Source organism: Lepidochelys olivacea (assembly GCF_965140295.1).
Source record: "Lepidochelys olivacea isolate rLepOli2 genome assembly, chromosome: 6".
NCBI lineage: Eukaryota > Metazoa > Chordata > Testudines > Cheloniidae > Lepidochelys > Lepidochelys olivacea.
Window position 1 is genome coordinate 43,647,502 of NC_140416.1, and position 13,811 is coordinate 43,661,312.

Here is a 13,811-nt window from a genome sequence, read left to right on the forward strand (position 1 = left end):
TTTTTGGATATCTTACTCCTACAATCTCTCTATGCCTCACTTTCAGTGCAACCCAGTAATCTCATTAAAATTTTAATCTAGAGGACCACAGCAGAGACAACACGAGGGAGAAATGGAAAGGATGATGGGCTACATGAACATTTGAATGAAGGGGCAATTAAATATTGACCAAACCTCAGAATCCTCTGTTGAAATATTTTGAGAATTTACAGCACCAAGGGCAATAATAGTAATAAAAAGAATTGTTTCTGCTGCTACACATGCACTAAAAGAAATTAGAATTAAGTTTGATAAATGAGAAATTTTAAATAGATCAATGAATCCAAGTAGTACTTAGCTAGAGAAAGCTAGCCAAAGCAAAGGCCAAAATATACATGCAGGAGGAACAGTAAATTGAAAAAGTGGAAATTCATTATATCCATTCCTTATGTGAAGTGCAATACAGTAGTAAACAGTGATTTAGCTGCTACACTATAGAAAAATGCAGGGTACCTCATTTGGCAGGTCTATTTTTGAGTTCTAAATTACAGTGACAACTTCAGTGAGGCTTCACACTAGAAACTCATTGGACAGCTATTAGGTATTCAGGACAAGGCCAGAAGCACAGTTAGTTAACTAAGGAGTCTTCTATGTGACCCTGGGGATAGTCATCTGACTCAGAACCCTAATTTTTACCAGATTAATTCACCTCATTTGTACCCTAATTTTCACCATGAACTTTAAATTGTAAGTCAGTTACACCCTATTCATTGACCTCTTCCACATGCTACTAATTCAGATGAGTAATTGTACTTCCTGGGGGCCGAATGCACTTGAAATCGCGACTCAGACATAGGTGAGGGGGGGGGGTAGGTGGGAAGAAAACCTGTTGTAGTGAAATGGCCCACTTTGATTATCACTACAACAGGTTTTCTTCCCCCACCCCCGCCCCGCTCTCCTGCTGGTAATAGCTCATCTTAAGGGATCACTCTCCTTACGGTGTGTATGGTAACACCCATTGTTTCATGTTCTCTATGCATATAAATCTCCCCACTGTATTTTCCACTGAATGCATCCGATGAAGTGAGCTATAGTTCACGAAAGCTTATGCTCAAATAAACTGGTTAGTCTCTGAGGTGCCACAAGTAAGGCAGTTATAAATTGCTTGAATGCAAATAGGAGAAATAAAACAGTTTTACAGCAGAAGTAACCGAACATGTAGCTGTAACCAAGGGATCAGCCACTCTTCCCATCAGCTTCTCCCGACACATTACTCCTCACTCCATTAGTTCCATGTTTCTCATGCTCCCACCTCTGCTCTTCATATTGCAAAGTCCTCCCCTTCCAAGTGTCCCCGTCCTCCCTGCTCCATCACAGCATCCTACTTTTACACATGGCCACATACATCCTAGTGAAACTGGAAGCAATAATTTGTTCCTGGTGACTTTGCAGTGTTTTTTTTTTTTAAAAACAAAGGTTTTGCTGACACGAATGAAAATTAATGTTAGCAACATAGTAACGTTCCCCTCCAGCAAGAAAGAAAACATATAGAGAACAATTAGTCTGACTTTGTATATTTAAGAGAAGGACACAATGCAGTAAGTAATAAGTGAACATTTTGTAATGTGCCTCACCAAAGGAAGGCTCCATTAAAGTCTATTACAGACAACCAATTTGTAGCAAGCACTCTAGTATAGTATGGCTCTTGACAGCAGACTTCTAAAGCTAAGATACCCTCTTAACTATGACGTCAATTGATATATTCTTATATAACTAAGACAGCAAAGTGAATTTTATAAATCCCCTTTAAAGTGTAAAATAAGCTAAAGCATGAAAAATCTTCATTTTTAAAGGACTAACAAGGACTTCAACCATAAAAGACAATTACAAAACATAGAATATAAAATTAAATAGGACTGCTTTGATTAATTAGAGTGGATCAGAAATTGTAACAACTTAGTGTAATGCAGTTCTGCAAAATACTCTAGGATCTTACCTTACACTAAGATTTGTTACCTAAAATTTCCCAGCATTGTTACCACTGGTGGAGCTGCAAGTGAAAGCAACAGAATAGAAAAGGCACTGATGGTTGCTTTCCATTTATCCTCACCAAAAGGTATACACTCAGTCTCAGCCAATGCAGGTTAAAAGGGAAGATTTTTAAAGACATGAGTAGATCTGACCACTGACCACTATCATCAGCAGCTTTAACCACTAAAAGTAACTTCAGTTATAGCACAACAATTTCAGAACTTTTCCTACCTAATGATGTCCATTGCCTGATAAACAATTTCAGACTGGTCAACTCCAATCACCTTCTTCGCACCTGCTTTGGCAGCAAACATGGAGAGTATTCCAGTCCCACAGCCAACATCCAAAACCACCTGAAACAAAGGTGATAGCATTTAGTCTCTTAGCTCATTTTCCTTCTAATCACCATAAAGCTTGTCATGATCTCTGCTGAAGCCATAACCTAGCAGGAGGAATTAAACTGTTCAGATAACATCAGTCCCAAAACCCAACCATGATCCAATCATTGATTACAACTGAAGAGACTTTAAAAGTGTCACCATACAAAAGGACTACCTCCGAAGAGCCAGGTAAACATGGCAGATTAGCTCTACCTGAAGATGAAATCCTTTATGAGTCATAACATTTACATGCAATTATTTGGGCATGCAACACTAGAATTACTAAAAAGAAAATTAACATGGGAAAGTTGCATAACTAGAATGGACAGGAAATTAGAGACTAGAGTCTCAATATCACCGAACTGCTCATGCTGTCAGAATTTAAACTAGCACTGCTGTGGAAAAACTTGCATTCCACCTGTACCATTCATGGCATTGTAATTAAAGGTTTCCCAGCGTTTTCCATTCTGAGCCTATTTGGTGATTTTAAATTTTGCCATAAAGATTAATTACAAGCACAAACTTGGCACAGAAAAGCTCAGATAAGGATTTTTAAAAGTTATTTACAAAGTGCTTAGGTTCATACCAGAGTCAAGAAGTAAAGGAAAGAATCAGTAATGATTAGAAGTGAAAATAAAAATATTTTGAAGTGTTAGTTTATAAGCCAATTGCAACGTAGATACCTGTGTTCTACAAAGAGTATTTATAATCTCCAAGCGCCTTTCAATATTTACTTTCCATGCAGAGAATAAGTTAACAGCCACAGTGATTGTTCAGAAAAAAAAAAAAATCAATTGTGGCTGGAATTCCCATGGAAGTACCATGATTTTTTTTATTTTTTTGTTTTAAAAACCCCTCCTCCTGATAACGTTGTTCAATTCTTTACTGACACTACATAAATCTACAAAAATGGCCCCTGACTTGCCTGTTTCTCTGCTTATGTTAATGCCATTTTTACCTCTTCTCTATTTACCTCTGTGTTGGGTATATTCCCCACAAGGGGAATCCGATAGGTTTCCTACAGGTGTTTCTACAACTCTTAAGTAGGAGAGGGAGAACCTTCATCATTCATAATACAAAAGAAGGCAATCTGCCCCACCCAAACTTCTCTCAGCTGGAGGGCCAAGGCAGGAAGGGTTGAAGCATCATTTCAGGAGGCTTGCAACAGATGGATAGTGCTGATAGAAGGATACTGACCATCACCTATTTACCTCATGAAAGCCCTATGAATTCCTTGAGGGTATTTTATATGGAAGGCCATTTGCCAATATGCAAAAATAAGGGTCATTACCAGGTATGGGAACTGTACCTCAACATGGATTTGACATAGAAACACTTTGTCAGCTGGTGACTGAATGCTAAGTAGGATAAGTTTTTTGAAGCGGTCCAGAGTCAGCACAGGAGATAGATGCCTGCGTCTCAGCAGCCCCTAGTTCAGTTTCCAACTGCCACTGACTTTCTATACGACTAAGCAAGTCACTTTGGGTTTCACTTCGTCTAGCCTATGCAGGTGCAAGAAATGGCTTGGATGGGGATTGGGAATCAAAAAGTCTCCCCCATCTCCCTCTGCATACCTGGCTGGGGCCAAGATACCACATCAGAAAATGCTGACACTTCTCCCTACTAACCAGAATCTGGGAAGATACTCCCTAAAAGTGGAAGGAGAGAAGATGGGCATGAGTCTTCTCCTCACACCCCATATTGCTCTTGCCAGCAGAGCTAGATAGGTACAGCAGGAGTGCACTAGGAGTCTCTGAAAGATATTCCCATTCTCGCAGATGCTCCCCAGCAAGAATTCTAGTTAACTTAGCCAGGTAGAATTTCTCCAGGGCTCCTCACTTCAGCATGGTTGCTACCCTTCATACAAATCTTTCTTCTCAAGTAATGGCTTAAAAGCCACAATGACCCTTAATCCCTACCTCTGTTTCCCCATTTACAAAATGGGACCATGAATTTTCCAATCTTTGAATTTTAGATGAAAGTTGCTGTTATTAGTACAGTATTACACCTTAATTGCAGGACTGAATGGAAATGAGTAACCTTTAGTAATGACTGATCGGTCTCACAGCTGCTACTCAGGGATGGGAAGCAGTAAAATCGACATGAAACATATCAGCAACTGCTGAGACCCCTGAGTCCAGAGCCCCAGGGCAGCTCCACCATGTGGGCCCCAGGGCTTCCAAACTCCCAGGCCAGTTGCTCCCCAGGTGGCCCAACTCCCACAGCCTGCAGACCGAGCTTTCGGAATCCCTGCTGTGTTGCTGGGAGCCTAGACTCCAAGCTACAGCTTGAGCCAGGGCTCCCAAGGCTGCCAGCCTCAGTGACAAGAAGGTTGTAAACCCTAAAGCTCTGTCTCCACTAATATAAACCTAAATCTGTGGGACTTAAGACAGCAGGCTTGGTGTTTGTAAGCCTGCGCTTGAGCATGTATACTGAACATTGACTGGGTCTCACACCCATGCTCATGAGTCCACACTGCACTACACACACTTGAGCAAATCAGCTTATCCCAAGCTTCCTAGTGTCCTCCCCAGCTGCTCTAGACCTTTGTTTGTGGTGCTGTATGGGACGACTTGACTGTCACAGTTTTTACAGCCTGCCAACACATCCAACCAAGCCGTCTATTGGGTCAGCATGCCTCTGGCAACTGGGGCCAGCAGCATGGAGAGCTCTCTGTTTGAAGAGCTGCTTCTGCTTGCTGACACAGGAGTGAAAGTGCAAACCAGCAGAGCATCCATGAGATGCTGGTGGGCATTTCAGTGGTGTTTTTCTGATCTACCGAAGGATCTGTCGGAGGAGGATAATGACAAGAGACTCGAACTGGCTGATCCTGCTCATGAGTCTCTGCATAGCTGCTGATGCCCCCTATGTTGACCAGCGCTTCTGGAGCACAAGCAAAGACTGGTGGGATCACATCACCACGTGGACCTGAGGTGACAGCAATGGGTCCGGAACTGTCACATGAAGAAAATAATATTTCTGAAGCTTCATGAGCTGCTTGCCCTGACCTTTCAGTGTCAGGGCACACACATGAGGAAGGTCATGCTAGTCCATGCTGCTGCTAACCAGTCTGGTATTGGAAAGTCAAGTGTGGATAAAGTGGTGGTGGAGGTTTCTGAGGCAATCAGGCACGTGGTTTACCCTGTCCAACTGGCAGTCAGTTCCCCTTCCATGGGCCATCCAACCATGGTACTGCCTAATGTGTTCCCAGTCTGCAGAACATTGTACCGTGGAGAGGACTCAGGATGTGGTGCAGGAGCTTGAATTCTACCAGCAGTTAGTGCAAACAGCTTCTCAGACAGGTCTTTCTGCTGTGCTCTCTCTTCCTTCCTCAAGCAACGTGTCTGCTCCAGAAACTGTGTTGCAAGTCTCTCCTCACATGCTGCAATTCTCTCCACAGGCTCTGCTGCCCATCTGTGCCTTTCCACTTGCTGTGAATCCTTTTCCCTTTCATTTTGTACCTGACTGTTAGCCCTGTTTAGGATGTCCACCGTAAGTCTGTCACAGAAATGCTTCCCTGAAAAATACACCCTTTGCTGAACTGTGATTACATTTACATATGGACTACACTACATGCAAACACACATGATAATACAGATTCTCAAAGAACTGCACAGCCAGACCTCCTTCCCATGACATCTGGACTGCATACAAACGCCTTGTGCATTTTGGGGAGTGAATTCATCCCCCACGCACCACATTTCCACCTCCTCCTCGTCCCCTACAGTTTACTGTTTACAGGAGGCTCATTATGCTGTGGCGTGGCTGGGTACTGAAAGAGAAGGCAAGATGAAGTTTACTTTTAACACCCCAGCACATCTTGTAAGAATGTACAAGTACCTAGGAAAAATGTCATGGTAATCACTTGTTTAACTGTTTATGCTTCCCGATCACCATTGTGAATTCCACCTGGCAGGGGAGGACACCAAGACACCGGTCTGCAATCCATCATTAGCAGATAAGGAAATGGAAGTTCTGGACACAAAATTTTTCCTAGGAACTATGCACTTCTCTTCAACCTTTGCCACTGTTCCAGTAAGAAGTCAATTCAGTGGCCAATCCATATACGGTACTGCTATTGCCACTGAAGTTCTAGCATGGAGCAACTACAGGAATCAGGCTGAGGTCTTCGAGACAGGAATGGAAAATAAAACCAATGCTTCTCTAACAGCTGAAGTCTCATGTTTTCCAAATGATATCGTCCTGCTCTTACATAGCATTTCATCTACAGGAATTAACAAAATTGCTGAACCATAAAAGCTGGAAAATGGGGGATAAAAATAAACCTTTTGCAAAACAATGATCATGTTTCACAGCTGCACAGAAGCAAAGAATCACCATTAATGGGAAAAATTAAAACAGATCGCATCTTGGACAGTTGCCCTGGTTAGTTAAAAACCAAATGGAACTAGTCCAGCAGGGGAACGTGAGGGATGGGGTAGATAGGTACAATAGTTGAGCTGAAGCACATCTGAAAGACAAAGAATAGTCATCACTTAGCCTGAGGACAGAGGTCTACAGCTAAAGTATTCTTGTCCTGATCACATATGGCCTCTCACCAGATACCTGGAGCAGCTAGGCTGGTGATTTGACAGCACTGCAGCGTATTATAGCACTGTAGCTACTAAATTCTGAGAATCCTCTGTAGTTACTTTTAGGGAAGCATGATTCCATACGAAGAAAAGAGTGAATTACTTTGAATTCAGGAAAGAAGCAGTCAGCTATCCAGTCAATTAAATCTATTCCCTCAAAGGATGACAATCTTAGGAAGATAAGGAAGTTAGGAAGAGCTAAATTATTAATCGATACCCCACAGAGTGTCACTGATGTCTCCCTCAAAAGACATGCAGTGTACCTATAACAAATCTTAGACAAAGCAACTTCTTTGTTCCAGACAATCTCCCCCTTTAAAAAAAACAAAACAGATGTCTCAGTTTTAAAGTGGATCAAAGTTCCTTTTCTGGGGACAAATCAACCTCAAATGGTTAAAATCTGACAATTCTATGTTGAGAGGCAGCAACCAGTAATTTCCTGAGCCACGTACTGATAGAAGCACCATTTATTCTGGACATTACAGAACAGGCCAGTTGATTTTCTGGATTAAATGCATCACCGGTGCACTTAACTGCCCTCCTAACTTCTGCATTTTTTGATGCCCTAGTTTTGGACTAAAAAGCAAGTGAAATCTGCTTGGGTCTCTGCAAATACACAGTTGACCTTTCAGACACACAGGTTCAACCCTAAGCACCACAATTTCCTTTCTTCCAATACTGCTATATTTGAATAGTTATCCTACTCTGATTATTACAGCCAATAGACTTGAAACTAAATGAAACAGAAGTTCAAGAGGATGTTTGGTTAATACAGTTCTCAGCTTGGAAACTTCACAACCTTAATGGCCTAGTAAGATATTTTGCTTTCAGGAAATATTTTGCATGTTGATGAAGCAAAATATTCAAGCAATTCTTAACAAGAAAGATTGCTGCTGGACGGAAGGGGGCACAGGGAGTATTTCTTTAACAGGTTGGGCATAAAACCTAGACACAGGGTCTTGAAGAAAATTCACGTTGTAGTAAATTGTGGCTTTCATCAGACCGATATCGTATCTCAGCACCAGCATTTGCGCTTTGGCCAGAATGAGATGCAAGCAAACACAGTAGTTTTCTCCTGGATGCTTGGCAGTAGTGAGACACTGCTGAAGTGTCCTTTTCTTAAGTCTCGCCCTTTCCATTTTCACACACTGAGAAGGATTCAGATGCACAGTTAAATGCAATAAAAATTTGTTTTATGCAGAAAGTTATGCTGGAAGAGGCTTGATTCATCAACATTAGGCTTAAGAACGACTCTGTGGATACAACAGGAGTGAGGCTTATTCTATTTGAAAGCCACCAGTAGGACTGTAGCTGCCAGCCACCAAAAGGGAGAGAATAGATCAAGTGGTTGAGCAGAATACCCAGGGAGAAGAGAACCAGAGGGCAGGAAAGTATGTAGAAGGTGAGAAGAGGGGGAAGAGAGACAGAACCATGTACAGGAAAGCAGGGGAAGACTGACTGGTTTCACAAAGGACACGTCACATTAGAGAGCTTTAAAAATATATGAAAACAATTCTTCCTTCCTAATGTTACTTTTTCATATGAACAATTGCTGTGGTTGCCACACGGAAGTTACAAGATCAAATGGGAGTAAACATGGGTCACAAGGCACCCTATTACGAGAGGTAGCACTCCTTGGAAGAAAATAAGAACCTCCTACCTTAGAAAGCTATTTAGGTTGATTTCCAGCTGAGGGACCATTAAGGAAGAATAACTCTTTATTATGATGCCTTGTGGTAGCATTATCACTTTAAAAAACCTTCATCCTGCGAGTATAAGAATTAAAAGAAGGAAATAGGGGAGGCAGAGAAAAATTCTCATTCCATAAGAAATACGTATAGCAGCCTAAGAAAGAGAAGCATTAGGCAGCATTAGGTATCAGTCTATGAAAAGATAAGAGAAACCATTGCAGATGGCCTGTAAATAGACTTAAAGAACGGTAAGCATTAGAAATAGCCAAAATGCCTTGCAGAAAAACAGAAATTAAATAACCTGGTGATGAAAGAGCCATAGTTAGGGTAACAATTGAGGACAAAAAGTTATCTAGCAAAGACAACATACACCAATAATAATGAATGATTAACCCTGGGCCCCCATTTCATTTAGTTCCTAATCTGACCAAAAAAGCCTAACTCATGAGTTAGATAAATTAATTAGATTTGAACCCTTTCCCAAAACTAATTGCACTGGGATTTCTATGATGCCAGATGTAGGTTAAAATTTCACTTGAATTGCTGTAAATAGAATCTGTCCAAAATAGATTCTGCTTAAAATACTGGACAAGAAAGGTTTACCTTAGACATGTCATCATAATTAATGAACACTCCAAGACAGCATTAAGAACAACAACAACATTGATCAGCATTTCTGTTATCAGCAGTCTGCACCCTCCAGCAGTTGAATAACACTCTTCCACGCAATAAAGCCAGACTACATTAAATCAAATCCTGTCAGTGATACTCCATCCCCAGAGCAAGCAGACATCCAAACCAAAGAGGGTTCTACTGCATGAGAGAATCATGGACTGCAGAAATATTACAGCTTCTGAGCTGTTTTGCTTACCTTGCCCTTGAAGATGTGTGGGTTTTTGTATATGAAATCACGATAGCTTTCAGTACGCACTTTATCCTATAAATTAAGCATAAACACAGTTATGTACATGTGACAGGCTGAAGATGTTGGAGCAGTCTTTTTTTAAATAGTCATTTCTAAGAAAATATTGACTAATCAATATTGACTAATCAATATGCTCTACACATTGAAAAGCCACAGGGGGACAACCACCAGTGTAATTTCAGGATTTCCCATACAATGACTCTTCAGAATGTACATTGTTTATGAAGCAAAGACAAGTTGGGTTGCTACAAACTGTGCCAGGCAGCAACAAAACCATCCACGTTCGATATTATATATAGTTCTAATTCTGAAAGTAAGCAGCTACTTGTGATTTTTGTTCGGATTTCAAGTGTTTGAGTGAGCTTCACGTTTTAAAGTGTCTGTTTTATACTTATTCCCTACCCTTCCCAGCTGCACTGATAACTAAAAGGTAATACTTGATCAACATAATCGAACAGTCATCTACCTGAGGTATCTACCTTGACATCTGGGGCATGAATGCATGTAGCGAAAATATTATACACTAAAATCAAACAGATTGCATAACCCAAACTTCTTGCTTTGTTTTAAAGAAGCTATTGATCAGGTCCTGATACCAGATTACCCTGTTTCGCTTCTGGAAGCGAATACATAGAAACCTACAAACCATAAGACAACAAATAAATCACTGAAGCTACACAACAAACACTATGAAATACTAAGTTCAGAAGCAATGACCAAGCACTAACTCAGCATCCCCCAAAGAGCTGGCAGGCTCTCAAGCATACTTATTGGAATATCTGTAGTGGATTAGTATGTGAGCTGGCAGAGCAGCTCAACTTACCAGCGAGCAAACACTGATGCTCTTTATATGCGAAGGCACTCAAATGGACAGTAAGCCATCTGTTTTAGAGTCCCTGTTGCAACAGCCAGAGAATCAAGTGACAGAGCGAATGAAAAGGAAATTAAAAAGCCATGATTATAACTAACTATTTATGGCTCTGGCTTGGACAGTCTAAAAACAATACTGTGCTGAAGAAGAGAGCTGAACCCTAGTGCATGCATGAAAAGTCCGTATTGCACCATTAGATGATAAAGGATCAAGAAATTATTCTTTTATCTTCCATAATATTAATTTCTCTATCAGCCAAGACAGTTTATTTCTTTTTAGATGAGCAAAATAAAGTTACTTAAAAAAAAGTTAAGAGTAAAGCATAAGCATGCAAACTTTTATTAAACAATTTAGATTCCAGTGAGCTCCATTTTAATTTAAGGTAAATCAGTTCTTCACAAAAAAAGCAATATTTGAAAGAAAAAAAAATCACTACAAAAATGGGATAGTTTAATAAAATGTTGAGAGAATCACAGCTTTGCATTGGTTTTGATAAAATTATGAATTATAAAAACTTTTGTTAGGATCATCTAAAATTATATTGGTTTGTTATGAGGGCAGATTTTAAGGATTCAGGATTTTTTTATGCTCTCAGCAGCTCTGAAATACGGGATTTGCTGAAACCACAAAAAATTCAAAAGGTTCAGCATCAATCGAGAAAGCAGTCAGCTGGAAAGCTTTCAGCTTCACCAATCACACTGCTTCAGCACTGCCCCAACTTAATCAATAGTATTCCAACTGCTGTCTTTACTACATGCACTGCTGCTTGAATGAGCTTCAGTCATTCATTTTGGGTCTCTATTCATCAACTCCTTCTCTCCTCCCATCCAACCTTTCAATACAATAAGCTGAAAAATAAGTAAGTTATTATCAGACAGACACTCTTCAAGCAATTTTTAAATAAAGCGCACTATCCGTTTCAAGTAGCAATCCTCCTGTCCTCTGAAATACTATGGGAGGGAATAGCATAAACAACACTGACCTGCCAGGGCCAAGTTAAAGGACAAAAAAAAATGAGCTTGTTTTTTGTGCGTGGTTGCTGGTTTGTTTGGTTTTTTTTTAAACCAATAAAACATGTTAGAAGCAGATTTAGGATTAATTTAACAAAAAGTTTGCTATCACTTCAATTTAATGAGCCATTATTTTTAATGTAAAAAACTCACAATAATAAAAACTTAAGCAAAATAAATGTTGTATGTGTTGGGGTCTTTTGGACCTAAAAACTAAGTATATACAAGAACTTACACACGCCATAACTCAGGTATTTTCCACATTTTATTGGGCAGAAATCAGATGTTACTAAAGGGATTTTAACATCACAAAAGTTTCCTGAAGCCAGTGAAATAGAAAGATTTATCACCAACTATAAAACTATCAGTTCATCAGAGGTTCAGGATCTTTTAGTATAGCTCCAAACCAAGGTACTATGAACTGTTCGTATCAACAAAATGGTTTTACCCCAGTCTGACAAAGTGATTTAGAGCTTATGATTTCAGATTTTCTGTGTGTGACTGACTTTAAAATAAATAAATAAAATAAAAATACCTCTAGCCCCATATTTAAAAGTCATTTTGTTAGTCTGGCAGACATACAGTGCTGACGCAAATCTGATTAAAACTGATTGTTTCCAAGTTCTGCACACACCTCTTTACCACTATGCTTTTCATTTTGGAAAGCATATTACCATCTGTATCCACAGACACCTGTGCCACAAAAGCATTTCTGCAAGAATGCTCCATAAAAACACATCGGCTGCTCAATGCTGTTCAAATGTACCATAAAACAGATGCAGAGGATTTTTCTGAGGCTAGGACCAGTAAATGTTTCAGAAAGCAGGAAGCCTAAATCTGCTACCTATGCTATATAAGAGTGAATGTACCTTATGGCTTCATATTTTAGCTGATTTTGTTTAGATACCCATGTTCTTTCTTTATTATGAAATTGCAGAATTGCTTTATGATATTTCAGAGCAACCAATTCCTGTCCTTGTACACAACATAATATTCTTTTTTCAGAGAGCCGGTACTAAAGATTTTGGGTTAAAATAAAAGCCACTTATAAAATTAAGTTAACACTCAGGATGAAAGGATTTTTGTTTGTTTTTTTGAAGAGTTCTGGACATTCTCTTTTAAATATATTTTCCATTCTTAAATAATATTTAGACAATCCTAGTAATTGTTCAATGTAATGCTTATCGATACACTAAATGGAGTTCAAATAATTTCTGAATAACTACATAAATTGGCAGACATAGCATTTAAAGGTTTAGTGTGGTTTTTTGCTTGCTAAATTTTCGTCTAAAGAGCAGAATAAAAAATGAAGGACATTTACTGTTTATATCTTACAGTAGTGTACAGAATTCACTCACATTTCTACAGCAAAAGAAACAAAAGCAGCAAGAACAGATGTTGTTACAGATATTAGAGATGAATATTTTCTTACTAGCAATCAAGTATACCTGTAATCTCAATATACTTCTATTACATTTCTAGTGTTTCTGGTACAGTCAAGAACGTATACGACAGGAATCTAGATACAATGGCAGCTGAAAATATTAGCTCTTTTTTGTGATTCTTTCACTCTAGCTCCCAGGACAAACTATTAAACACCGGAAGGGTTAAAAATGCAGCTACTCTGCAGAGTATATTTATGGGCACATAGCTTTTTTTCATTCCATTTTTCCTTCCTAGTTATGAGTAAGATGCATTTGTGTTGACTTTCTAACCTTTAGCATCTCTTCGTGTATCCCATAATGCCCATATGAACTGAAGTAAACGCCATCCTCATCCTCCCGGAGTTCCGCAATGGCGCTAGATGACGAAGAGCTGCTTCTGACATCTGCGTTCATCACAAAATCCTGTGCAAATTCTCTGTAATCAATTTGAAACATACCCTTGAGACATGTTTACAGGACCATGAAAAAGAAGGGGGGAGCTGAGAAGAGATAAGGAATGCAGACTGCAGAGGGCCTTTTACAACACCGAAACTCCATTATGACTTAACTGTGCTGAAACTCCCCCTACTGGCTCCGAGAAAAAGCTGCTGCATGATTTGCTATTCTCTCTGCATTTCTTCCGCATTTTAGACACTAAATTCCAGCAGTGTGAAGTTTGCAGTGTTTCATTTATCTGCGTGCTATCCCTACACCCTCCATCTATGTTGGAAAAGCACCCCAATTACAACCCACCTGATTTAAATTTCGTTAGGGTTTTTTTTTTTTTAAAAAAAGAGGGAAATGCCCATTTTGTAAGCGGTTTCTATGTTAACAGTATGTCAGAAGTCAAAATACAGGATGAGACAAACATGACAGAGACCATATTATCTAGAGATGTGGTTCAAAAC

General features: G+C 39.6%; 1 protein-coding gene across 1 annotated transcript in view; it reads right to left on the reverse strand.

Moving 5' to 3' along the window:
- PRMT3 (protein arginine methyltransferase 3) overlaps positions 1-13,811 on the reverse strand; it is a gene marked incomplete at its 5' end in the record, with an annotated part of 104,290 nt that overhangs the window by 69,848 nt on the left and 20,631 nt on the right. The window contains 3 exons of the mRNA XM_084632288.1: positions 2,242-2,363; positions 9,545-9,610; positions 13,195-13,339. Of these exons, the coding sequence (XP_084488414.1) occupies positions 2,242-2,363; positions 9,545-9,610; positions 13,195-13,339 (333 nt within the window). The remainder of the gene's footprint in view (positions 1-2,241; positions 2,364-9,544; positions 9,611-13,194; positions 13,340-13,811) is intronic.